The sequence below is a fragment of the Oncorhynchus keta genome, chromosome 13 (genome assembly GCF_023373465.1).
Source record: "Oncorhynchus keta strain PuntledgeMale-10-30-2019 chromosome 13, Oket_V2, whole genome shotgun sequence".
Taxonomy (NCBI): Eukaryota; Metazoa; Chordata; class Actinopteri; order Salmoniformes; family Salmonidae; genus Oncorhynchus; species Oncorhynchus keta.
The window spans coordinates 47,148,548-47,176,463 of NC_068433.1; the positions used below are offsets into that span (position 1 = coordinate 47,148,548).

At 42.5% G+C, this 27,916-nt stretch overlaps 3 protein-coding genes across 25 annotated transcripts in view; all 3 read left to right on the top strand.

Moving 5' to 3' along the window:
* The first annotated feature begins 2,433 nt into the window (after positions 1-2,433).
* si:ch211-214j24.14 (uncharacterized protein LOC559160 homolog) lies at positions 2,434-8,854 on the top strand. Of its 2 annotated transcripts, XM_052460341.1 has the most exons (3): positions 2,434-2,617; positions 4,948-5,125; positions 7,626-8,854. In XM_052460341.1, the coding sequence occupies exon 3, from the start codon at positions 7,827-7,829 to the stop codon at positions 8,589-8,591; it is 765 nt and encodes a 254-aa protein (XP_052316301.1). In that variant the 5' UTR covers positions 2,434-2,617; positions 4,948-5,125; positions 7,626-7,826; the 3' UTR covers positions 8,592-8,854. The 2 variants fall into 2 exon arrangements, with proteins under 2 accessions (XP_052316301.1, XP_035640368.1); XM_035784475.2 differs by lacking the exon at positions 4,948-5,125.
* A 1,563-nt stretch (positions 8,855-10,417) lies between these two features.
* On the top strand, positions 10,418-15,922 carry LOC118392467 (transcription factor Spi-C-like). Its single transcript, XM_052460342.1, has 7 exons — positions 10,418-10,453; positions 13,023-13,103; positions 13,797-13,921; positions 14,077-14,164; positions 14,367-14,470; positions 14,631-14,730; positions 14,945-15,922. Exons 3-7 carry the CDS (start codon positions 13,919-13,921, stop codon positions 15,442-15,444), a joined length of 795 nt encoding a protein of 264 aa, XP_052316302.1. The 5' UTR covers positions 10,418-10,453; positions 13,023-13,103; positions 13,797-13,918; the 3' UTR covers positions 15,445-15,922.
* An 8,716-nt stretch (positions 15,923-24,638) lies between these two features.
* LOC118392578 (myosin-binding protein C, slow-type) overlaps positions 24,639-27,916 on the top strand; it is a 42,458-nt gene continuing 39,180 nt past the window's right edge. For 4 of the 22 annotated variants that reach the window (XM_052460344.1, XM_052460345.1, XM_052460346.1 and 1 more), the window contains exon 1: positions 24,644-24,996. In XM_052460344.1, coding sequence (XP_052316304.1) covers positions 24,975-24,996 — 22 coding nt within the window. In that variant the 5' untranslated portion in view covers positions 24,644-24,974. Of the gene's footprint in view, positions 24,997-27,916 lie in introns of all 22 variants that reach the window. The other 18 variants (XM_052460349.1, XM_052460347.1, XM_052460360.1 and 15 more) reach the window with 16 other exon arrangements.

Below are 27,916 nucleotides of genomic sequence, written 5' to 3' on the forward strand. Positions count from 1 at the left end.
AGGGTAGAGCAAGGCGCAGCGTGATTTGGGTTCATCATATTTATTTAAAATGTGAACCAGAAAAAAAACTATAAACGATACAACGAACGAAAAGCTTCGTCATGCAAAATACATGCAACCAAACAAAGACAAGATCCCACATCTGAAGGTGGGAAAAAGGGCTGCCTAATTATGATCCCCAATCAGAGACAACGATAGACAGCTGCCTCTGATTGGGAACCATAGTAGGCCAACAAAGAAAAATAAAACATAGATATACAAAAACTAGAGTACCCACCCTAGTCACACCCTGACCTAACCAAAATATAGAGAATAAACAGGGATCTCTAAGGTCAGGGCATGACAGTAACCCCCCGCTCCCCCTCGGGACGTAGCCCCCGCTCCCTACGCTGATCCCTCCGCTTCTGTGGAACCTGACCGTGGATCGTCGCCGGAGACTCCGGACCGTGAATCGTTGCCGGAGGAACCAGACCCTGGACCACCGCTGGAGGCTCCAGACTGCAGATTGTCGCAGGATGCTCTAGACTGGGAACCGCCTGTTGGAGGCTCTGGACTGCAGACCGTCGCTGGAGACTCCGGATTGCAGAGCATCGTTGGAGACTCCGGACCGACGCTGGAGACTCTGGACTGGGGACCGTCGCTGCAATCTCCGGACTGTTGACCGTCGCTGCAGGCTCCTTGCCATGGATCATCACTACAGGCTCCGGGCCATGGATCATCACTGGAAGTTTTGTGCCATGGATTACCACTACAGGCTCCGGGCCATGGATCATCACTGGAGGCTTCGTGCCATGGATCATCACTGGAGGCTCCGGGCCATGGATCATCACTGGAGGCTTCGCGCCATGGATCATCACTGGAGGCTCCGGGCCATGGATCATCACTGGAGGCTCCGGGCCATGGATCATCACTGGAGGCTCCGGGCCATGGATTATCACTGGAGGCTTCGTGCCATGGATCATCACTACAGGCTCAGGGCCATGGATCATCACTGGAGGATTCGTACGTGGAGCCAGAACAGGTCTCACCGGACTGAGGATACGTACTGGAAGCCTGGTGCGGGGAGCTGCCACAACATGTCCTGGCTGGATACCCACTTTAGTTCGGTGAGTGTGGAGAGCTGACACGGGACGCACTGTAGAGCTCGCAAAACACGTCCTGGCTGAATACCCCCTGTAGCACGGCAAGTGCGGGAAGCTGGTACAGGCCTCACTGGATTGTGCTGGCGAACTGGGGATACCGTGCGTAGAGCTGGCGCAGGATATCCTGGACTGAAGGGACGCACAGGAGGCCAGGAGCGCTGAGCTGGCACAATCCGTCCTGGCTGAATGCCCACTCTAGCACCAGCGGGGAGCTTGCACAGAGCGCACCGGGCTGTGGATGCGCACTGAAGGCATGGTGCGCAGAACCGGATAACAAGGTGCTTGACCAGTCACTTGCTCCTCACGGTAAGCACGGGGAGTTGGCTCAGGTCAGAACCCTGACTCCGCCAATCTCCCCGTGTGCCACCCCCCCAAAAAATTTGGGGGCTGTCTCTTCTGAATGCTTGTATTAAATTAATTAAAGCTGTCAAACACAGACTTCTCACTGAATATCTTTCTCAAATGTTAATATTTTAATTAGACGGAAATCAGTTGCGGATAATGTCAACATCAGAGGAGACTGGTGGGAGGAGCTATAGGAGGATGGGCTCATTGTAATGGCTGGAATGGAATAAAAGGAACAATATCAAACATACGGAAACAACATGTTTGACTCTGTCCCATTTATTCCATTCCATCCATTACAATGAGCCCATCCTCCTGTAGCTCCTCCCATCAGCCTTCTCTGGTCAACATTTATTTAAAGTATTTTTGTAATAATCCTCAGAAATAAATTGTCTGTGCAGACTGACTATGTAGTCAATGATGCAGACCATGGTGCTGCAGACCATATATGGGCCTTGCCAGTAGATGACACTAGAGGGTTAGAGGAATTCCATAAAAATAGCACAGAGTTTCTATTCTGGTTCTGACTCAGTCTGCATTCTTTCCTTCGACAGTGAATGAGTGTCTGCCATCTGGAAGTGTGTCAGAAAACTTTGGCCAACTGCCTGTGACAGCACTAACCTCTGCCTCCTCTGTACTGTTAATTCTTATGTCACTCAGAGGTTTTTTACTGACTTACAGCTAGTTATGTCTGCCCAGTGCAAGACAGTAGGCATAATAGAAGGCAGAGCTATTTTACCAAGCTGGCACAATGATGAAGTATTCAATCACTTTGCATGCTGCAATTCTATAGCAGCCTCTTACAAATGGAATATATTTATTTTTCCCTCCATAAAACATGCATGGCCACATTGTAGCCAACTGTTACGTCATAGTCTGGGCACTGGACAGGGGATGAAGAAAGAGAGAGACTGGAAGAGTGAGATAGAGATAGAGAGAGAGGGAGGGAGGGAGGGGGGCTCCTGTGTTCTGTGGAGCAGCTGGTAGTCCATTGCTAACTACAGCGTGTATGTCACCCTCTCTGTCGCTGTGTCCTCAGCCCTGACTTTCTGTCCGAGTGCACGTCTCTTACTCTATTTCAACATCTCTCTCTCGCCTACGACTTTCAACACTTTACAGAGAGGAGCCAGGTAAGAAAGACACTTATTTTACTCTGATCTTAATTAATGGAATGAAAGGCCGCATCACAGGATATCTTGTTGTTGTTTCAGGGCAGGGCTCTCCAATCCTGTTCTTTGAAAGCTACCATCCTGTAGGTTTTTATTCCAACCCTGATCGAGCGCACCTCAATCGAATAATTCGCTGGTTGATATGATGAATCAAGTTAATTACAACTTGGGTTGGAGCGAAAAATCTACAGGAGGGTACCTCTCTAGGAACAGGGTTGGAGAGCCCAGTTTTAAGGGAATTGTGGTGTGTGGGTGTATAGTACTGTAGTTGTATTAGTAGTACATCATAGTACACACACGTCGTAGTAATATATGTAGTTGAGGGGAGAGGGCCTTGTAAAAGCTTGCTTTGTTAAACCAATATAGAAGGTGTCTATATCAGCCATCATGGAGCTCTTTGATGTTATGAAGGGCACAACTCCAAGAGGTTTTAACCTTGTGTACCACCTGTCAACATAAAGAAGTCTGTTTCTCCGGGTGTTGTTTGGTGGTTGTCATTAGTTACTAATTAAATCAACAGGGACAGGATTATGTCCGAAGTCTTGTGTCCAGCTAACCTGTCATTGACATCGGAAAAAACTAGCCTTATGTGCAGTCTATCCTCAAGTGTGTGTGTCTGTGTCCGTACGTCCCTGTGTGTATGTTTGTGTGTGCATGTGCGTGTGTGTGTCTGTTGTCATGTGTCTGTTTCTAGAAATCCAATCGGATAAGATCATCAGATGGTTCACGAGGGGCTGAGAATGTGTGGTTTCCTCTGTCTGACATTCAAACTGACCTTTTATCTCTGGGGCTCTGATATCATGACCATGAGTCTCTAACATCACTACCATGGGTATCTGATACTATTGGGAAGAGAACAAACCTGGGTTCAAAATAATTTCAAATACTTTATCTGGGTTTGATTGAACTTGCCTGGCACAATGGAACCAATAGAATAGTCACAAAAGAAGTGCAAACCCCATCTATCTGGCACTCCAGACAGACTAGGCCAAACACTAAATGTATCTGAAAGATTTCAAATAGTAATTGAACCCAGGTCTGGGAAGGAGTTGGACTCCACATTATAGGGATTTGTTTTAATTAAACTCTGTGGGGGTTAAAAGCCATTGTCAGGGGGTGGCTCATTGGGAAACCTATAACTAAAAGAGGGTAATAAGGGATGGAGTCTTGTTGGACAGACTAAGCAATTAATAAGCTTTAGAACAGATACTGTACAGTACCATTCCACATAAACAAGTTTGTGGATATCTGCCTATAAGCCTGCTCTGTGCCTTGCAGGGAGAGCGTGGTCACCATGTCACTGCTTCCCCTTGTGCCAAAATGCCTAGTAACATACACCTGACAGGCCTCGATGTTAGAGAGGGCAGCTTTCTCGGCATGCTGCACTGGTCACATGACAGCTGGTTAGTCACTGCATTTGTCACATGCTGAAGGTTATGTGACTTCTATTCCATGGCTCACTCTTCCAAGCTAAACAGTTTGGGAATGATGGGAAACAGGGTAGGGTTGTAAGAAATTGGCTACTTGGAAACGTGACTTTGGACTGATGAGAATTTGTTTTGCCTGTGATGACAGTGACATGAGTTCCAGATGTGTGGAGGCTGGTGCCATCAGTGATGATTTTCATAAAATAACTCTTGGCTTCTTGTTGGGTGCACTGCAAACACTAGGTCCAATGTATAGATATTCTAGGTATTTAAAATGATTCCCCCACCCAAACAGCTTGCACTCAGCTTTAGCCGACAGATATTTAATCCACGGTCTCTGCTGATGTGCCTCTCAGAGACAGTCGATCTCAGGACAAACACACAATGCGTTCTGTAACTGTACAGAGGAACACAAGTAGTACGGCACAAGTGTATGAGCTGTTTGATCATTCAATATTGATCAAATCAGGAAATATTTATCGTAAACATGGATAAAGGTGACCGATATAAATGTCCTCTGTCTCTGTGTTTCTATGCTTATTCATTATGTAATAAATGGCTCTGACTTGATCTCAGTGTTTTGACTCTGTGCCTGGGATGAGATTACACGCATGCACAATGATTAATCAGGGTCACTCAATGATTGACAGATGCATTCCATCTCAATATATAAGGAATGAACAAATACATACAGTGACATTTGAATAGAAAGGATGGACTGAAAGACAAGGGTACAATGAGAGGATGAAGAGTGCTGCCACAATCTAAAATGGATTTTAAAAACATTCTACACACAATACCCCATAATGACAATGACAAATGACAATATTGGTGGCAGAATCATGCTGTGGGGATGTTTTTCAGCGGCAGGGACTGGGAGACTAGCCAGGGTCGAGGCAAAGATGAACGGAGCAAAGTACAGAGAGATCCTTGATGAAAACCTGCTCCAGAGTGGGCAGGACCTCAGACTGGGGCAAACGTTCACCTTCCAACAGGACAACAACCCTAAGCACACAGTCAAGACAACGCAGGAGTGGCTTCGGTACAAGTCCCTGAATGTCCTTACAGTGCCTTGCAAAAGTATTCACTATTTTGTTGCATTGAAACCTGTAATTTAAATTGATTTTTATTTGGATTTCATGTAATGGACATACACAAAATAGTCTAAATTGGTGAAGTAAAATTTAAAACATTTAAAAAATAAAAACAACAGAGAAGTGGTGTGTGCATATGTATTCACCCCCTTTGCTATGAAACCTCTAAATAAAATCTGGTTCAAATAGTTACCTTCAGAAGTCACATAATTAATTAAATGAAGTCCACCTGTGTGCAAGCTAAGTGTCACATGATCTGTCACATGATCTCAGTATATATACACCTGTTCTGAAAGGCCCCAGAGTCTGCAACGCCACTAAGCAAGGGGCACCACCAAACAAGTGGCACTATGAAGACCAAGGAGCTCTCCAAACAGGTCAGGGACAAAGTTGTGGAGAAGTACAGATCAGGGTTGGGTATTAAAAATATCTGAAACTTTGAACATCCCACAATTTTTTAATAATCAATTATTTAAAAAAATGAAAGAATATGGCACCACAACAAACCTTCCAAGAGAGGGCCACCCACCAAAACCCACGGGCCAGGCAAGGAGGGCATTAATCAGAGAGGCAACAAAGAGACCAAAGATAACCCTGAAGAAGCTGCAAAGCTCCACAGCAGAGATTGGAGTATCTGTCCATAGGACCACTTTAAGCTGTACACTCCACAGAGCTGGGCTTTGCGCAAGAGTGGCAAGAAAAAAGCCATTGCTTAAAGAAAAAAAACAAGAAAATATGTTTGGTGTTCACCAAAAGTCATGTGGGAGACTCCCCAAACATATGAAAGACGGTACTCTGGTCAGATGAGACTAAAATGTAGCTTTTTGGTCATCAAGGAAAATGCTATGTCTGGTGTAAACCCAACACCTCTCATCACCCCAAGAACACCATCCCCACAGTGAAGCATGGTGGTGACAGCATCATGCTGTGGGGATGTTTTTCACCGGCAGGGACTGGGAAACTGGTCAGAATTGAAGGAATGATGGATGGCGCTAAATACATGGAAATTCTTGAGGGAAACCTGTTTCATTCTTCCAGAGATTTGAGACTGGGGCGAAGCTTCACCTTCCAGCAAGACAATGACCCTAAGCATACTGCTTAAGCAACACTCGAGTGGTTTAAGGGGAAACATTTAAATGTCTTGGAATGGCCTAGTAAAAGCCCAGACCTCAATCCAATTGAGAATCTGTGGTATGATTTAAAGATTGCTGTACACCAGCGGAACCCATACAACTTGAAGGAGCTGGAGCATTTTTGCCTTGAAGAATGGGAAAAAATAGAGTTTATAGAGACATACCCCAAGAGACTTGCAGCTGTAATTGCTGCAAAAGGTGACTCAATAAAGTATTGACTTTGGGGGGGTGAATAGTTATGCACGCTCAAGTTTTCAATTTTTTGTATTATTTCTTGTTTGTTTCACAGTAAAAAATATTTTGCATCTTCAAAGTGGTAGGCATGTTGTGTAAATCAAATGATACAAACCCCTCAAAAATCCATTTTAATTCCAGGTTGTAAGGCAACAAAATAGGAAAAATGCCAAGGGGGGTGAATACTTTCGCAAGCCACTGTAAGTGGCCGAACTAAAGCTTGGACTTAAACCAGATCAAACATCTTTGGAGAGGCCTGAAAATAGCTGCCTAGCGACACTCCCCATCCAATCTGACAGAGCTTGAGAGGTTCTTCAGGCTGTAATTGCTGCCAAAGGTGCTTCAACAAAGTACTGAGTAAAGGGTCTGAATACTTATGTAAATGAGATATTTAATTTTTTTAAATATAAATTAGCAAACATTTCTAAAAAGCTGTTTTTGCTTATTATGGGGTATTGGGTGTAGATTGATGAGGGGGAAAACTATTTAGAAATAGATTTTAACATTACAACATGTTGAAAAAGTCAAGGGGTCTGAATACTTTTCGAATGGACTGTATTTTTCTAATTGTAACGTTTTGCGCAAGTGCAATGTCCTCTAGCTGAAATGGAAATACATATATAGGGCTTATACATAGTCAGACATGTGAGGGCCAGGCTATATATAGAAAAGAATGCTGCAACACGGAGCAGAGGGTGCTACTTTTTCCACACAGAACTTGATCAGTCCACGTCACTGAAGGACATATTCTAATATATTGGTTAACCTTTTCCAGGGACCACAGCTATGAGATAGCCTAGTCCCAGAACGGTGTGTGCTCTTGCCAACTCTATTGCTGCCATTTTCAAGCCAAACAATTCCATAAGCAGTTGGCAAGAGATCAGAAACAGACGCTATGAGATACTGTGTCATAAAAACACACAATAATTCTAGCAACTATTAAGTCGTTATAAAGGTTTGATATTAAACTCAGTATAGTTGATTCATTTATTGTTGATTTTAGGAATTTAATTTATCTTCTGAATAATATTATCCTATATGTTTTCATGTTAATGGTTGGTTGTCTGTTGTGTCTCTCTAGTGACCAGGTTTCAGACTGGAGGGCAAGGTCCCAGCAGTGTCCAGAGGGGGGGACAGTGGTGAGGTCAGTTCCCTGTCTGGAGAGCAGAAGCCTGATTGGCTGGGCCCCGCCACGTTACAGCTGAGCCAGGGAGACAGTGGCGGGTCTGGCCCCTGGCAGACAGAGAGCAGCCTGGCTGAGTCCTGGTCCACCGTGGGAGACATGATGGACACCGAGGACACCAAGAGCCTGGACAGCAGCGACGGAGTGGTCCACCTAGCTGAGGAGCGCAGCGAGAACCACTCCTCCATCTCCGACATGGTCCACCTAGAGCGGGAGGAGAAGATACTTGCGGAGGAGGAGGAGGACGGGAGCCTGGGGGAAGAGGAGGAGCTGCAGGCCTGTGTGATGAGTGTGTTTGGGGGAGGAGGAGACATGTCTGAGTTCAGGGAAGAGGAGCTGGATACCCAGGAATTATTACCTTCATCTGAGGTGTCAGCTAACCACCAAGAGACTATGGATTTAATGATGTCTGTGGCTGAGGAGCTATTTGTCCAGGAGGAGCCTGTTGAATTATCCCACGCCACCACTGCCTCTATGCCCATGCCAGTTTGGAAGCTAGAGCCCCCCTCTGCCTCCTCTACTCCTGTCCCCTCAATACCTACACTAGCTGAGTTACATTCAGAGCTCCAATACTCTATGCAGGAGCAGCTCCACCCTCCCCCGGTCCTAGGACCAGGAGCACCACAGCCACCAGACCAGAGCCAAACTAACAGCCAACCAGAGTCCTTGGCCTCGCTCCACACTGCCCAGGAGACACAGGAAATCCCACCAGTGACACAGGAGGTTCCACCAGAAAAGACAGAGGCAGAGCTTGCTACATCGCTCCATGCCACTGAGCTACCTGTGCTGCTGTGTGGGAGCGCTGCAATGGTGGCTATTGTGGGAGTATTAGCTTATGGGGCTGTGGCTTACTGCAGAAAGTAGCAAACCCCTATCCTGTGAGCCCCAGCAGCCATATAACCCAGGTCTTTTAAAATCTACTCTAAACTATTCCACCAAGTACATACTGGATTTTACACAATGCGTTTCTTTGCATCTAAGTAGTATTATAAAGGTTGGTTACATTTTTTATCTATTTCCTGTGCTACCTCAGTCCACGTAAGAGCTCAGGAGATTTGTAAGAGCAAGAATATTTGTTTCTCTGTAAATTCACAGGAAATTACACTTTTAAAATATCTTAAAAATCAGATCTTTGTTTGTTGTTTATTTTTTGTCCCTGTCAATGCATTATAAAATAACACACACGCATGCACGCCCACGCACACACACACACACACACACACACTAATTATGACTATAGTTGAGCCACTTCAAGGGGTATTGTATAATGGCTTATTCTGTGTCACTGTGGGCAAACTCAGTGACTATGTTAGTTTTTGATCAAATGTATTAGTGGATATTAATCTGTATAGTGACTCAGCTGCAAATCAGCAAAGGGCCAAAGTTTATATAGCAGGTGTGGATATCTGGAGTTACAGTAACCACACAGCACTGCCCCCTGTTGCTCAGTTTTCTGTAATACAGAACAACAACTACTATTTGTCTACAAACCCTAGAGATTGATTTCCTGTTCAACATGGCAAATAAATAGAGGTCTTCTGCAAGCATTAAATAATTTAATGCACTCAGATTGTGCTCTGTGCTCCAATATTTTCCTACATTGGCTGCTGTGGGGGAAATAGATTTGATAAGAAAAGGTCCCTTTGACATTTTTATTCCTTGTGAAACACACTGATTTACTCAGCAAACATTCCCAACCTTAATTCTCGCTCTGTTATAAACAATTATAAATGTTAATGTTACTTTCTATGAAGTACATACATAAACCGTTTTTTTCTTTGAACTGAAGGATTGACTAAATTAGATGTATTATTATAATTTTCTGACATGGCGTGATGTCAGTCTTTACTACTTCCTAGTGGCCATGTGTGGAACAGTAAAAGAAATATTTAAAAAAATGTAAAATAATATGTGGAACAGTTTTTTCCTGTTGTGGATATATTTTTATTTTTTATTTTATTTAAACTTTATTTAACTAGGCAGGAGAAGTCAGGATATAATTATAAGTGACTCATATTCACAAGTCCATGACCATGAATTCACTGGCTAAAACTTCAAATGGAAAAAGTATAAATTAAGTTATTCATTCTGTATTATTTCATTTTAAATTATGTCTAAAACAATCTCAGAGATATACAGCACATTTTATTCTAAATAGTACTTGTGGTTACATTTTCTCTAACCACAAGTCAAAGGCTATCTAAACTGTTAACATTGACTGTCTCAAATTAACATGTATTCATACTCCGTTAATAGGAACCAGTGGCATCTACAATTACTTTGATATAGTGAGAAAAAAATACATTCTTGCAGAACAAAAATTAAACAAAATCACAAAAACAAAAGAAATTCAAAATGCAACATCCACATCCATAACTCAGACCATAACATGATCTCACTGATATAGTTTTACAATGCTGTGGCCTCACAAACTTTATTCCACTGATCTAATCTGTGTCAGTGCCTTTGGTACTTCTTGATTTTCAATGAGTGGCAGTAAATAAAGAAGTTGAATCGGTGTCAACCGTGTTGCGGTTACACTGCCCTTCCCTCATTGGTGTTGATATAAACAGACCTTTTCAATAGAGCCTGCAGAGAAGGGGAAGAAAAATGCTTCTTTGTTTGAAGAGATTAAGCAGCCCGCACGGCTGCTTTATGGGTAAATGTAAACACCTTGGCACAGACACGCACTCATACACACTCACGCACGCACAGACCGCTCTCAGGTAAATATGTCAACCTCAATCTTCCTGCTATGGGTTAATTGTTATAACTTTAGCTGTGATGTTGTAATCAAAACATGTACTTGATCACAATCTATACAAATACATTTAGTAAATAGAGGGATTCAAGAGGGCCTGTATTATTGGTTGCATGGTTGTTGTTTTTGATTTATAGTTGACTTTTGACAGACGTTTGACCATGTTAATGTGTGCAATGGAAAGAAAGCTAGAGGGGGAGAACGTTTAGGTACTGTGGTTTCTAGCGTTCAAACAATACGAGTCACCTAGAGGAAACCCCACACAAGCACACGCACATCTATACACACGCACACACATGCACCCATCACACACACACAGTATGCAGTAAGTTAAAATGTATTTTCAATTCCAAAACTGTCTAGTTATATAAATGTATGGTCTAGTTCAGTGAGTGTAGACAGCGGTTTTACAGTATATGCCATAGTGTAGGCTAGGGATACGGATACATAAAATATGTGCATCTTTGTTGCACTGTGTCCATAATCTTTTAATCTACCCATCCAGACAAGATATCCGCTGTATTCACACTCAGCGAACCTGAAAGGGGAACTTCAGGAGTCAGTCCGTTGATATTTAAAACGTGTCGGCAGCTTCTAATAAATTAACTTCTCAAAAATCCCTTGTTTATTTGGAGAGGGAGGAGTTGGGATTTGCGGACAAGACAAATACATATACTTGAACTATGAATCATTAACGACAGCTTTTATGACTCAGGTCAAAAATCTGACCCCTAATGCATAGGTCAGTTCCAGTTAAGCAACACATATCTATTTATTAAAATGTGTGATATCTGTACAACATATGGTTGCAACAGTGACCAGACGGTGTGGCTCACATTGATTTACTGAAATATTTCATAAGTACGTTAATCATCTCAAAAAGGTTACATTTATGTAATCGACTCACAGCAAGTTATAGTTATGGTACTTGTGTATTGTCATCACCTAGTTTGTTTAATGCTTTGAAGTATCGAGCGTGAAAATGTAATCAACAAATGCTGTTAAAAATATAGAAACTGCGATGTGTACATTAGCAATCCCTAGTGGTTCAGAAGGTGCAATCAAGTTACACAAGGTTTTAACAGGTGCAGATGATTCCATCATTAGAATTAGGGAAGTATGGTTTATAATCATCTACTTTTCAGTCTCCTGCTGAAATCAACACTCATCATGCACACCTTATTGTGTTTGTCTTAGGCATACAGTAATATCCATTGCAAGTCAGGATAAATCAGCAACATTGTATCAATTCTAAAACCAACCTGATTGCTAATCTAGTGAAATACAGATCAACTATTTACCAGACATGATGCAACACTTTTCACTACTTTCACTACTTCACTACACCATCTCCAGTGTGTCCATAATAACTTACTATCAAAAAAGGCTAGATGGGCTAAAGGCTACATGGAGCTTATACTCAGGCTTTAGAATGGACAACTAATAGGGTTTTTATTACTTGATGTCAACGACTGCAGTTTGGTTACAGATACAGTGCCTATAGAAAATCTACACCCCCTTGGATTTTCTTCACATTTTAATATATTACAAAGTGGGACAAAAATGTATTTAATTGTACTTTTTTTGTCAATGATCTACACAACACAACATAAAAAAAAAAAGATGAATGAAAAAATGAAAACGAATGAAAACACTAATATAGCTTGATTAGATAAGTATTCACCCCCCTGAGTCAATACATGACACACCTCTGGCAGCGATTACATAAGAGCTTTGCACATCTGGATTGTGCAATATTCACCTATTATTATTTTCAAAATTCTTCAAGCTCTGTCAAGGTATTGGGGATCATGGTTTTCTGACAAAACATTCACTGCAATTTTAAATCTGAAAGGTGATTCCTCTCCCAGTGTCTGGTGGATCATTTTCCTCTAGGCTAGATCAGCAAAAACATCCTTTTTTGCTGAAATCTCTGCCATAGGTTTTCAAGCAGATGCAAAACATTCACTGTCTTCTTGGTAAGCAACTTCAGTGTAGATTTGACATAGGTTTTCAAGCAGATTTAAGTCAAAACATTCACTGCCGTTTAGGTAATTATTCTGGAGTCACTACAATGTTTTTTTTACTTTAGTGAATACAGGATGCATATTCTGTATATTTTTATTCTTCTTTTCACTCTGCCGGAACTGGTGCCAGTGAAGTCAGACGCAGGAGAGCAGAAATAGGTAATAGCCGGAGCAGTTTAATTTTAAAAAACCAACGGCAATAAAAAAATAACCTACATGGTTAGAAAACCCGACGCGCACCAGTAACATAGTGCACAAGCACTTACATACAAACAATTCCACACAAGGACATGTGGGGAACAGAGGGTTAAATACACAACACTTAATGAGGGAAATGGAAACCAGGTGTATAGGAAAACAAGACAAAACAAATAGAAAATGAAAAGTGGATCGACGATGGCTAGAAGACCAGTGACGCTGACCGCCGAACACCACCCGAACAAGGAGAGGAAACGACTTCAGTGGAAGTCGTGACAATGTTGTTCATCCTGTTTTCTCCCATCACAGCCATTGAACTCTGTAGCTGTTTTAAAAATCATCAATGGCCTCGTGGTGACATCCCTAAGCAGTTTCCTTCCTGTCCTGCAGGTGAGTTCAGAAGGACGACTGCATCTTTGATGTGTATGGGTGATTTAATACATCATCCACAACATAATTATTAACTTGATCATGCTTAAAGATATATTCAATTTTTGATTTGTTATTGTTACCCAAAAATCAACCACTATTATTTCCCATAGAGTGAGCCCATGTAACTTATTATGTGATTTGTTAAGCCAAATTTGACATCTGAATTCATTTAGGCTTGCCTAAACAAAGGAGGTGAAAACGTATGTAAAGACTCTATTTTAGTTATTACATTTTTATTAATTTGTAAAAATGTGTAGAATTTTCTTTTCACTTTGACATTGTGGAGTATTTTGCCTAGATCAATGACAACCTCACTTTGTAACGCATCAAAATGTGGGAAAAAAAGCTTAAGGGGGTGTAGACATTCTATAGGCTCTGTAAGTGTTAGTCACGTCAGACAATACACTTACACATGTTTATAAATATCTACCCAAAAATGCTAATTAGAATGCTATTGAAGGATATTCCTGGATAAATGAAGTCATAAGAGAGGTTATTATTATTCATGTGATCTGATCTAGTAACAGTGTGAAAGAGTGATTGTGGGAGGTGTATCTGATCTGCTCTTCCAAAAAGAGAAGTATTGCCAACCACGAATTGACGTTGACACATTTAAATCGACCAATCTCTTTATCTGACGCTTCGTTTTAGCCGAAAGGTGAATATTGGGGGCTTACACCACTATATATACACCTGCACAAGTACATCCATCTCACACAGACAGTGGTCAGACACTGCTTGCCTTGTCTGAAGTTCACGCTCAAACATACAAAATGGTGAGTCATGACAGATTGAAGATCAATTTAGTTTTTATTTTAAATACATTCCATGTTGTTTTTGAATAAGGCATTTATTCCTATTCATTCTGTAGCTTAACTTTTCTCCTAATTACGACATTGTAGTTGATTGCATGTTATTGATGTTTTCCTAGATCTCCCTGGACAATGACATCAACCAGCACTTCCAGGATGCAATTGATGTGATTCAACGGCACTCTGACGATCCGTATTGTGATACAGGTAAACTTACACTTCAACACTCATGCCAGAAAACCAGATTTAAATCTGAAAGCTAACAATCACCATCATTATTGTACAGACATTATTGTTTATACTTTCTTTGTATTGAGCATGCCTGAAAAATGATTCAATACATTTTAGTCTCATTGGTTCTGGCAGTGAAGACTGTATTGAAGGACTATATTTTTCTCCCTCTACTTAGAGTATAAGTACTTTGAGCCTCCAACGCGATCGAGCATAATGTGCTGCTACCCCATCACCCACCCTTCTGATGTGCCAGGTCCATATGACTGGAATGAGCAGACGGTGAGTGTACAGAACAAGTGGTTGTATTTTACCAGTATAGTACTATTGACTGACTTCTCCAAGTTTGCACAACTGTAATGTAAGGTTACAGTACATGTATGTGTCATGTCTCATGTGGATGTGACTGACCTGACCCGTTTGTCTCTCCTCGTCCTGCCAGTCATGGCCTCATGTTGTTCCTTACGACTCACTGGGTCCATCTGTAACTGTGGAGTACCCCCAGTTCTACTCCATCGCACCGCCACCGAGGAACGGCAAAGGTGAGCAGTGTTTGGCCACCAGTGGATGAGTGATGACAATGTCTGTAAGAGATGTGAGAGAGTACAACTACACACGCTAGAATTGAACATGTTTCTAATACTTTAGTATTCTATTGCTTCAGATTTTTGATCGCCAAGTATCAAATTGACATCATTACAACTGAATCTCTGCCTGTTTATGATTTCATTATAGTCAACCTTTTGATCTCATCAGGTCGTAAGAAGCTGCGTCTTTATGAGTACCTGCATGAGGCTCTGGGCGATCCCAACATGGCTGACTCCATCCAGTGGACGGACCGTGGCAGCAGCACCTTCCACTTCATCTCCAAGAACAAAGAGAAGTTGGCCGAGTGCTGGGGCAAGCGCAAGGGCAACCGCAAGACCATGACCTATCAGAAGATGGCACGGGCACTGCGCAACTACAGCCGAACGGGCGAGATCGTAAAGGTACGCCGCAAACTCACCTACCAGTTCAACCCGTCGATCATCCAGAGGCTTGGGGGCATCAGTCACGTCATTCCCCCTGCTGGGCACCCCGAGGCTGCCCACCCTGGGCGGGAGGTGCTCCTCCACCAGCAGCATGCCCCAGCTGAACAGGCTTACTATAGCTCTGCTGCTGCACCTGACTGGCACAGCTGGTATGAACATTACTCCCTCCAGGGAGACTGTGATCTTGCCACAAGCTTCACTTCATCCACAGTCACCAAGGTATGAACTCAGGTAATGTCACTGTGGAAAATAACAGATGTTAAAAGCTGCTTTAGCTAGCTGTCAATTCATACTGCTACTCCTGCATACTTCTACAGGGGCCTACAACTGGGCCTTGTTATGCAGCCATTGTGTTATGGGGGTCAGGAAATGTAACAGTCATGGTAAAGAAAATTGAAAAATGTTTACTCTCCGTTAAGTCAGCACCTTTTGCCGTTTAAAAAAATGTAATGACCATTGATCAGGTATTGTGGATCATTGAATATGTAAATATTGAAAATATATTCACTTTTTTTTAACCTATGAGAACTGTGAACCAGTTATAAGCCTTCGGTGTGGGTACTGTACATGTAAAGGGAAATAACTACAATATTGGTTTCAAATACGAACATGTATTACTGCATGTCATTTTGTAAATAATTAATTGAAATCCTTTGTATCTCACACACATTGATGTATTTTAATAAATCACTTTTGTATCATTTGTATTTGTACTGTGTATACGGTTTTATTTTAGGCAATGAATTATTCAACACTGCATCAACACTGACTTCAACACTGACTTCATAACTGACTTCATAACTGTGCCATTCTTGCTTACCTAACAATGGTGAAAATGTCATGAGTTCCAACAAGTGTCCCATCCTTGTTGTGTCCGAGGAAAAAAAGAGGGGGGAAAAAAGAGAAAACCATGAACTTTGTTGAATGAGCCAAATATGTCTGCTTGTGCAACGGCAATAACAACACTGTCTACCCCTCACTCACAATTCCCCATCAATCCACACTCTGTAAGACATGAACACAAGGTGTATCGCTATCCCAAAAGGCAAACCATTGTGATAAGTGCTGTTTTCCTGTCAAGAGAGCCCATGGCTGCTCTTATCTTGCCCAGCGGTGAGGATGTGGTCTGTCCTGGGAGACAGTGCTTCTCTGGTGGTGGGCTTTGTGGGGTGGTGGTCATTGTTCCTGTGGTGAAAGTTTATTACGGTAGCCTAGTTGTGGTGAGTAGTGCAGGCCAGGCGATAAGCAAGGCAGCCCCAACTGGCTGTCATGTTGCGGAGGCATAATAAAAGCCTGGGTGTCACACAGTTCCTTCATGCATTTCATCTAACACACAACTCTGTGAAAAACCTGGGATCAGGACCTGTGACTGCAGCAATCTACGTGCATCCGACAACGATGGTAAATATGAGACCGTTATAAGCTTAAGGATAACTGCACAGTGATGTATATTGACGTCACACTTTCAAACTGAACTGTATGTGTGAGTGCTGTACAATTTGAACCGGTTATCTTTGTCAGAATTCTTTCGAAGATAACCAGACAGATCTGGAGGTGATTTTGGACTTTCTGGAGGAACACTACAGACAGGGCACTGGAGATGGCGGAGAAAAAGGTTGTTCTCTATTAGCGTTATGAATCACACAAATAAATGGATTATTGTATATTTTTAATGCCACCTCTTTTTCCACACTATTGCAGTGGGAGGTGTCTGTGCTTTGCCTACACCAGTGACAATGGAAGGAAACTCTGGTGAAACTTGTTGTGATCACTGGTGCCATGAGGAAGAGGTATGCAATTCAATTATATATATATTTTTAAATTTAATTTTATTGATTTATTTGACCTTTATTTAACTATGCAAGTCAGTTAGGGACAAATTATTACTTTCAATGACGGCCTAGGTACAGTGGGTTAACTGCCTTGTTCAGGGGCAGAACGACAGATATAAGCCTCCCCATGATGCTTAGGTCAGCATGTCACAGACAGCACTTTGATCTGTGAAAGATACACAGTATAGGGCTATAGTTTATTGGATGATGTTCTGCTTGTCTCAGTCATACAACTCAGTTGGTTAAAAAAAACATGTTTTTCAGGCTATGCAATCACACGGTGGCTACACAACAACACTACTGGACCAAAACACCACTACAACATCTGAGAAAGGGACAGACCACACTTTGCCACATACTATGCCAGCAAGACCAGCACCCACACACCACATTGGACCTTGTGAAAGAGGCAAGTTCCCTTTTTGTGGTTAGCAGATACTGCCACTGGAACTCATTCTGCCCTGAGGGACCAATGCCTAAAGAGACCTGCCTTTAACTGTAAAGGACAATGGTCCCATACTCTGCTTATCTCTGTATGTTTAACATACATATCAAATGAGCTAAATGTTTACAACTTTACCACTGAACACCATCACAGCTGGTCATCTCACAAAGGGATTTTTATCATCAATTATGACGGGATATTGTTAACCGCTCCATCATTGTTACTGTGGTTACAGGTAGAAAGGTGCGTCTGTTTCACTTCTTGTTTGAGATGCTGGAGAACCTTGGCATGGCCCACTGCGTTTCCTGGGTGCCAGCGGCAGCAGACGGAGTGTTCCGCTTCTCTTCCCGGAACAAGGAACAGGTAGCAGCACTCTGGGGGCAGAGGAAAGGCAACAGGAGGCCCATGACCTACCAGAAGATGTCCAGGGCCCTGAGGAACTACGCCCGGTCTGGAGAGATCTTCAAGGTGAAGATGAAACTGACCTATCAGTTCAGCAGAGCGACCTTGAGTGCCTTGAGGAAGTGCCATCAGGGAAAACTGTAAAGGACACATTTTCACATGAAAAACTGTAATCTATTGTAAATATCAATCATCAATTCAATCATCAAATCAATCATCAATAATTTGAAGACTGACTTGATTTAGTCTGTAGATTTGTATCAGTAGCTAGGCCTGCTGTGTGATATTTTACACAGACAGAGGTATATGATTGGCATGTTGTGTAGGCTTCTGCTATAGGATACTAAACTGACTGTACAAAACATTAAGGACACCTGCTCTATCCATGACAGGCTGACCAGTTGAATCCAGGTGAAAGCTATGATCCCTTATTGGTGTCACTTGTGAAATCCACTTCAATCCGTGTAGAATAGATGAAGGGGAGGAGACAAGTTAAAGAATACTTTTTAAGTGGATTTAACAGGTTACACCAATAAGGGATCATAGCTTTCACCTGGATTCAACTGGTCAGTCTGTCATAGATAGAGCAGGTGTCCTTAATGTTTTGTAAATTCAGTGTAGTATCCCATAGCAAAAGCCTACACTACATGCCAGTCATATACAGTTGAAGTCGGAAGTCTACATACACCTTAGCCAAATACATTTAAACTCAGTTTTTCACAATTCCCAACATTCAATCCTAGTAAAAAATTCCTTGTCTTAGGTCAGATAGGATCACCACTTTATTTTAAGAATGTGACATGTCAGAATAATAGTAGAGATAATTATTTATTTCAGCTTTTATTTCTTTCATCACATTCACAGTGAGTCAGAAGTTTACATCCACTCAATTAGTATTTGGTAGCATTGCCTTTAAATTGTTTTACTTGGGTCAAATGTTTTGGGTAGCCTTCCACAAGGTTCACACAATAAATTGGGTGAATTTTGGCCCATTCCTCCTGACAGAGCTGGTGTAGCTGACTAAGGTTTGTAGGCCTCCTTGCTTGCACATGCTTTTTCAGTTCTGCCCACAGATTTTCTATAGGATTGAATTCAGGGCTTTGTAATGGCCACTCCAATACCTTGACTTTGTTGTCCTTAAGCCATGTTGCTACAATTTTGGAAGGGGTCATTGTCCATTTGGAAGACCCATTTCCAACCAAGCTTTAACATCCTGACTGATGTCGCTTCAATATATCCACATAATTTTCCTCCCTCATGATGCCATCTATTTTGTGAAGTGCACCAGTCCCTCCTGCAGCAAAGCACCCCCACAACATGATGCTGCCATCCCCGTGCTTCATGTTTGGGGTGGTGTTATTTGGCTTGCAAGCTTTCCCTTTTTCCTCCAAACATAACGATGGTCATTATGGCCAAACAGTTATATTTTTGTTTCATCAGACTAGAGGACATTTCTCCAAAAAGTTTGGCCCCATGAGCAGTTGCAAACCGTAGTCTGGCTTTTTTATGGTCGTTTTGGAGCAGTGGCTTCTTCCTTGCTGAGATGCCTTTCATGTTATGTTGATATAGGACTCGTTTTTACTGTGGATACACATGCTTTTGTACCTGTTTCCTCCAGCATCTTCACAAGGTACTTTGCTGTTGTTTTGGGATTGATTTGCACTTTTCGTACACCAAAGTACGTTCATCTCTAGGAGACAGAACGCGTCTCCTTCCTGAGCGGTATGATGGCTGCGTGGTCCCATGGTGTTTATACTTGCGTACTATTGTTTGTACAGATGAACGTGGTACCTTCAGGCGTTTGGAAATTGCTCCCAAGGATGAACAAGACTTGTGGAGGTCTACAATTTTTTTCTGAGGTCTTGGCTGATTTCTTTTGATTTTCCTATGATGTCAAGCAAAGAGGCACTGATATTGAAGGTAGGCCTTGAAATGCATCCACAGGTACACCTCCAATTGACTCAAATAGTGTCCAATAGTCTATCAGAAGGTTATAAAGCCATGACATCATTTTCTGGAATTTTCCAAGCTGTTTAAAGGCACAGTCAACTTAGTGTATGTAATCTTCTGACACACTGGAATTGTGATACAGTAAATTATAAGTTAAATAATCTGTCTGTAAACAATTGTTGGAAAAATTACTTGTGTCATGCACAAAGTAGATGTCCTAACCGACTTGTCAAAACTATAGTTTGTTAACAAGACATTTGTGGAGAGGTTGAAAAACTAGTTTTAATGACTCCAACCTAAGTGTATGTAAACTTCTGACTGTACCTGTAAAATCTCAAACAGCAGGCATAGCTACTGTTAAAAATCTATAGCCTAAATCAATTATTTTTTTTATATACTCAGTGTACATTTGGAAAATATTGTCAGAGGGGGTGTAGTATATGGCTAACATACCACGGCTAAGGGCTGTTCTTAGGCAAGACCCAACCCTGGATACAGCCCTTAGCCGTGGTATATTGGCTACATACCAAAAATCCCCCGAGGTGCCTTATTGCTATTATAAACAGGTTACCAATGTAATTATAAGAGTAAAAATAAATATTTTGTCATACCCTTGGTATAAGGTTTGTTGTTATAAAGTGGGTAGTTCGAGCCCTGAATGCTGACTGGCTGAAAGGCTTGGTATTTCAGACTATATACCATGGGTATGACAAAACATGTATTTTTAATGCTCCAATTACGTTGGTAGCCAGTTTATAATAGCAATAAGGCACCTCGGGGGTTTGTGATATATGGCCAATATACCATGGCTAAGGGCAGTGTCCTAGCACTCCACCTTGCGTCACCGAAGAACAGCCCTTAGCCGTGATTTATTGGCCATATAGATTACAACACCCCCCAGGCATTATTGCATAAATATACCACGGCTTTGAGCCAATCAGCATTAAGGGCTCGAACCACCCCAGTTTATAATATATATTTTATAATATTTATGTTTCATAATGTTTTCTTATGTTTCTTTCTTGTTAAATGTTAAAAAAGTCTAATAACAATAATTAAAAATAATGTAATTGTAACAAATACCCAGATCACGTGACCATGTCGGGGGACTGGTCTGGTATTGATGCATTTTCAATTAATGTAATTACATAATCCATTCAGTTTTTCAACTAAATGTAATTATATCTCGACATTTGCATGATAGGAAGTAAATACACCGCAGGAAAAATCTGAGGCAGCTGTGGAGCGCGTGCATAATTATTCATTTTACCTGCCCAGCTGTTGACACCACTGAGGTGTCATAAGAACGGTTGATACGATCGAGAGATGCCATGTTTCCACCTTATAAACATTTCTTTTAAAAAGTATGTAGGCCTATTTCTTATACATAAATAACAGTTGAAACAACGCTGCAGAGTGCCTATGTGAGTTCGGGCTACTGCATTTTCTTTGATAGGCCAATATTTTGTTCAAGGGAATTTTCCGTTTTAGTTGTTCGTGAAGGAAGAGTCAGTGTATTCATTCCACCAGTTGCAAAACGAGTTTCTATTGAACAAATTCAGGTATGTCCCTCCCGGTTTCGTTCCGTTAACTTCCGTTTAAGAAACGTTTTGAAATAGAATCAGCGTAATTAATATGCCCCTACAGGAAGCGTATAAAGTTATCGAGCCAACTGACTGAATAAAAATATTTAGGTTGGCTGTTAGTCGAATTGCTACAGATGTGTTCTATTAGGCCTACAACGGTTGTTGGCTGTTCCGAGGTGTCATTTTACTATACTACCTATACAATAGCCATAAACAGTGCCAAATACTGTTGGTTCGAGGGGCCCATATTGCAGGAAAATATTTCAAGGCTATACATAAATATTAGGATATAATTTAGGCAATAGACCTATTATGTTACTACAGTAGGCATTGTAAAGCATTTTTTTTGTCATTCAAGCTCCATATTTTTTGGCACATGAACTGGAGAGCTGGAGGGTTCTGGGAATTTTCCTCAACCAGTCCAGAGATGTTCATATGCCTCTGCTCTCAGGAATGCCTCTTGGGCCCAGTATTTCCAAAGTTATCCATCTGTATTTCGCCTATCGGCTAGGATTAAATGCATAAAAATAGAATGGATGAATCATTGACTTGAATGGGGACCCCTGTTCTTTTCATTACATTTCTTTGCATTTGATCCTATCCGATAGCCAAAATCCGGAGAGATAACCTTTAAAAAACTGTTCCCTGAAGTCAGAGAGACATTTGATCAGAGCATGGGGAGTTCCATCACCATAAGGAGGTAGGAGTGAGTCTATTTACAGTCTACTTTCCATGCTACCCTCAACGTTTAAAATGGGCCATTCTCCTATGGGAACAGAATTATGCAGTAATGAGCGTCACTGTAATAGCAGTTTCTTGGCTGGGTGTGATACTTTGCCTGGTCTGTGTGATCTCTCCTTTTGTGTGAGGTTAACAATTTAATGTAATCATTGACTAGAGTATGTCTACATACTGCATGTGTACATGCCAGGAAGCATGTCATGTGTATGTGTTGGTGTTAGTTTCATCATGTGATTAATGGGTAGAAAGGTAAGAGCTGTTATTTTCTTGTGTGACCAGCAGGGGTCAGTGTAGCTCCTCGGAGGGGCACTGTTTCCCCCTGGTTGTCCCTATCAGCTCTCAAGGGTGACCTCATGGCTAAATCTCCCCTGGGATGCCAACTCCTGCCCAGACCAGGCAATTCCAAATGGTTTTGTGTTCTCTTTGTAGCAGACCCACATGATACTGCCCTAAGCCTTGCATTTACAACTGGAGCCCACTCTGAGTTATAAATGGGGTACAGAGCATGTGTGTGTCTGTTACCAAGAAAGGCCACATACTTAAAAACTATCTGTGAAGACAGTCACCTAACACTAGGCCTAAGTAAGGACATGTGTTTTTCTTCATGAAATCTGTCTGGTGTGAATCATTAAAGTCTTCCACATCATTAGGAGACAATGTGCATAGTAGGTGTGCAGTATCATATGTAGACATTCAACAAATTAGTTGCAGGGTTTCTTTATGAAGGGCTTTACTGTCCCATTTCAATAGGATAGCCTGAAAGGCTGCAGACAGAGATGTTGTTTCAGGTACAATAAACAGTCTTCTGTGGTCTTTTGTGTTCAATGGACAGGGGCAGCACTGCGCTGATATTGGCCACATCTGGGTATGTTGTTGATACAGTGAATGATAGCCCAAGATGCAGTGGAACAGTTTTCAGGAACAACTGAAGTGTTGGGGAAATGGGATCCTGGTGTTGAGTGGTTATGTTATGTTAAGTCTCAGCAGGAGCCTGGGACTGCTCACAATAAGAAGCCCTCATTGTGTGTTTTATAAAAGCACCAAGATGACCTCTCCTTTTAAGTCCCAACAGCTTTAAGCCTTGTTGGCCGAATCGTCACAGCCTCACTAGAGACCACTGCCTGATTTATCACTCACCCGATGTGCTAAAAGGTTAATTAGCCTCCTAGCAACCGCACCAATCTCAAAATTCTCTATCAAACCCCCTTTCCATGTCCAACATGTCAAATGTCAAGGTTCATGACAGCTTTCTAAGTATAGGCCATATAACCACCGCCAGGGCAGCTCTCCAGTATTTATTGGCCCTGCAGGCAGGCCTACTTACTTGGACAGCATCCCTCGAGGATTACACAGATCTCTGACACTTGGCATAACGTCTATATAAGCTAGTCTTCTCAATCTTTTTATGTGCAGCGAACCCACAAAGTCACTCAAATAGCTCTTGGTATAGGCCTAACGAATGTGACTGAATTATCAGGAACTATCAGATTAATCTCACGCCGGGAAATTTCTCATTGGCTTTTATTCCCTATTTACCACTCTTCATAACTGACCAGTCTCCTCCCTCATTGCCTTATTTTGGGTTGCAAAATTCCTAGAACGTTCAATAAATTCCCAGTTTTTCCAGAAATCCTGGTTGGAGGGTTCCAAATGTCCTGCTTATTACCGCCTGACTCTGGGAATCCTCCAACCAGGATTCTGGAAAAACTGGGAATTTATTGAAAGTTCCAGAAAGTTCCAGAAATTTTGCAACCCTACGATGTTTTGCCCCACCCATTTACATTTACATTTAAGTCATTTAGCAGACGCTCTTATCCAGAGCGACTTACAATGTCCATCTCATTCAGGGTTGATAGCCTGGGCAATGGTGGCATCCAGTTCACAGAACACTAAATAAATCCACAAAGTGTTGTACTCCCAAAGTGCTGTTTATTTTGATACTGTATAGGCAATGGATGGTCCAAGAGCCTCTGTCTGCCTTCTATATATTACAATAATGAATTAAGCCACAGTTGAAATGTTCTGTCCCAATTCTGTTTTTTGAACGTGCATACATGTATTACTCCTAAAAGTGTATCTATTTCACAAACAGTGTGTTATCTGTTCTGGTTTTGATATAGTATTTTAGAGTTCTAGGATAGTAGCGTATATACCCGTATCAGACCTGTACAGAAAGACATTTGATGCCACACAGCCCTGAGGGGCCCGTGTGAAATTCAAAGTAAACTGGCGACTGGCCAGTTATGTACGTCATAGTGCTAACCTCAGCATCCTTTCATCTGACAACCTTCAGGAAGTCATCAGAAACCAATAATTTGGATCCACCACTGTTTGGATGAGGAATCAGAGCCTTTAGAATAAGAACCACACCTCTGCCAGAGTCTCCCCACCCAGCACCACACCGAATCCCTGGGAGAGCAGCCTATAGAGCTGGTATAGAGGCCAGTGAAGATAGTGATGCTGGGGGCAGGATGGAGCTGTACTGTCAGCTAGAGAGAGGAGGGGACTGCTGCCCTGCTATATAAAGACATGAAGCCCATCTCCTAGATGTCACAGTGCCGCCTCTCCCCCATTGAGATTCCCATACTGTCCCACACTGTGCCCTCCTCATCTCTTCCAATCACTCTGGTCTGTGGGTCCCAGAGAATTTCCCTGGTGGTCGCCCATCTTTATCTCTCTCCCTCTGGACTGAGGGCTCCCACGCTCCACCTGGCCTCCCATACAATCACGCTGATCTGAAGGCACCTACCGGCCTGCAGCTTTTCATTCGTTGACGCTTTTCTTGGGACCCGGCTCAAGATGCCAGAGCCCACAAAAAAAGGTAGGAGCGCCCCTGTTCTCCTCACTGAGTGTACAGAAAGGGTTTCAGCAAACTGTACTGTACAACCTGTCCTGAAGCAACGCTTTGTTAGAATTTCAGACTGCATCTAGGATCCTGCTTGTTTAATGTATGAACAACAGCTGATAATGCATATGTTATTTTACTTTCATGTTGTAATAATTAGTTGATTTTCTCTATTGGCATATAATATGAGGAAAAGTTCCATTAACCCTTAATTCCTTTTTCTTGTTGTGTAAATATTAGGCTAACCAAAATATTATTATTTTGGTGTTTGTTTTGTTCATTTGTTGGCATTGAGTAGTCATTTAGCATTAGACAAAATAAGTTCCCAGGAATTTGCTCACGGTAATTGAGCGACACCAGTATTGGCGACACCAGTATTGTATTTCTGCTTGGATGTTTCTACCTCACCTGTGGAGATGGAGATTCAGGAGGTTTATAAAAAAAACTGTTGTTGTTGCTGCTGTTAGCATGATGTACAGTGGTCTCATGGTGATTAGGAGCCCCCTGGAGGGAGACGTGATGAGCACTGGTGGAGGAATGTTAATGATCCCTGGTGCTTTGCGCTGGGCTGAGCTGAACACCAGCGAAGAAGACCCCTGAACGGTGATGCAATCTGGATGGACTCTTGGGATCGTGTTGGAATGAAGATGCCTTCCGGGTGATGGATACATTCTGTCCTCGGTCTTGCTGATGACTGATGAATCGATGGCAGGGTGGATGACATGTTATTGTGCAGCAGAAGCCAAACAAGATTCCTCAAACCCATCCCCCATATTCAACTCCATATTCATCTCCCTCCTCCTTTCTATGGCAGAGCCCTCAATAGCATATCGCTGCTAGTCTGCATAGACTTAATCACTCTGTGTCTGTCTTGTTTGTAATCCCGCTATTCTAGTACTTCCTCCCTCTCCATTAGTTCAGGTCTTTGGGGAATTTGCTCAATAGTAAAAGATTCCCATGTACAGGAACAGAACAATATATTCATCAATAGAACACCACCACAACGGAGTGAATAACAAGTTTTCTTCTAAACCGTTCATCTTCTGGTGGACCGTAACTTTATCTGCAGCAGTACTCGCACATCAGGAATGGCACACACTCTCTTCTCTCCACACATACATCCAGACCACTCTGCCGGTGTATTCTCTCCCCTGCAGGACCATGGGGTTTATAGGCTAGAGTGTGAGGGCTCTGCAAGATTGCTTTCATGGGAATGATTCAATAAATATGTTGGCAATACATTTTGGGATTAGACCAGATATGCAGCAACCGGTCCAATCCACCTTTTGTCATCTTTAAAAAGTCAGCTGTGAGCACAAAAACATTTTACTGGCCTCATTCGGGTTTCAGTACCAGTTTGTTTGCCCGTGTTGCTTTGATAGGGCTCTCAATAAATGTCAACATCGCAATGTAGTGTAGGAGAGGCTGGGTGAGCTAGAACATCTACAACGTCGCTTTGGGGTGAGGCACCATGACACTGTTGGATATCTTAGCTTCCTCTTGTACACATAACACACAGCACTACTATAAAGTGGGTTTTATTATTACAGGAGAGATGCCTCCAGAAAGTTCATCCAGCATAATAAACATTCATCGTCCCGTTGGAGACAAACACACAGGGAAAGCGGAGGCAGTTGCATGCCAGTCCGCACACAACCGCCTTCCATAAATAGCTGCTCTGTTGCAGAAGACTAGATAAATGACTGTGGAAAAAAAGTATTGTTGTTATAAATGACTCTGAACAGCTGAAGAGGAGGAGGCTGCTGGGTGTGGTGTTGGTTTAGACTGCAGACCCAAGTCTTTAAAAAGCAGGATGAGAGAAGACAGACTGACTGGCTGGCTGAGTGGCCCTTGGAGCTCTTGGGACCTGGATTCCTTGGTCCCTGAAATAGTTCATAATGAGCAGACTTTTAATCCTCTCTCGGTCACTGTCTCTCGCTCTCTCTCTCTTGTGCTCTCACTCCCTCACTCTCCCTCACCACACGCCATTGTCACACCATCATTTGAGATGATGATTCACTCAGGGCACTATGGAGTCAGACGTACGGTCATTAAAACTCAAATGACCAGCATCATCCACTACACCCACTGTGCCTGCTCTCAGCAAATGTTTTGGGTTTCAGTGAGAAGAAAGCCCACATCCTCACCTCTGTATATTTACAACCGCTCAGCCCCCATCACTCTCCCTGCTCCGTTACCTCAGACAGCATGGTCGTCGCTTTCCGAATTCCACTCCACATAAATCAAGCCTTTAGGTAAACAACACAGGGAGACCCTGTTGGCTGCTAATCACAAAACCACAGCCCCACATCCACACTGAGGTCGTCGGCAGTTCCTTTCTGTGGCCTTTTCACTTCTAGCAGCACTCATTCTCAGCGCTCCTAGGAATCAAGAGTTTGTCATTCTGCATGAACGAACACTATCCCTTATGTGGACCGCCGGTCCGACTGACACACAATAGTCACAAAGAAGGGGTGTTGATTAAAGGTGTGCATTCAAAAGTTCTGGTGTCTATATTAAGAAGAGACGGCAGCTTGGCTCTCTTTGGGATCACCAGGAGCCCATCTGTCTGCACAGCAGCAAGGGCGACAGCTGAACATACCTGCAGCATGATCAGCTGCACTGGGGAGTTCACTGAGGTGAAACAAAACCTTTCTCTGCGCTCATGATCTCCACGAGGAGACAAAGAATGCCTCCCTGTAGTGTACATTGATGTGTGTGTTTGTGAGACCCTATAGGATTCTGATGTGATGAGCCAACGCCAAGTTTTTGGTGAGGTGTGTCAATGTCTAAATCTGAACTGGAGGGTCCGGTGGGAATCACAAAGGAGTGGCTAGACAACGGGGGTTTTGGCTGTGTTGCAGACTGGAGAGTAGAGTGGTTGGGAAGTCATTAG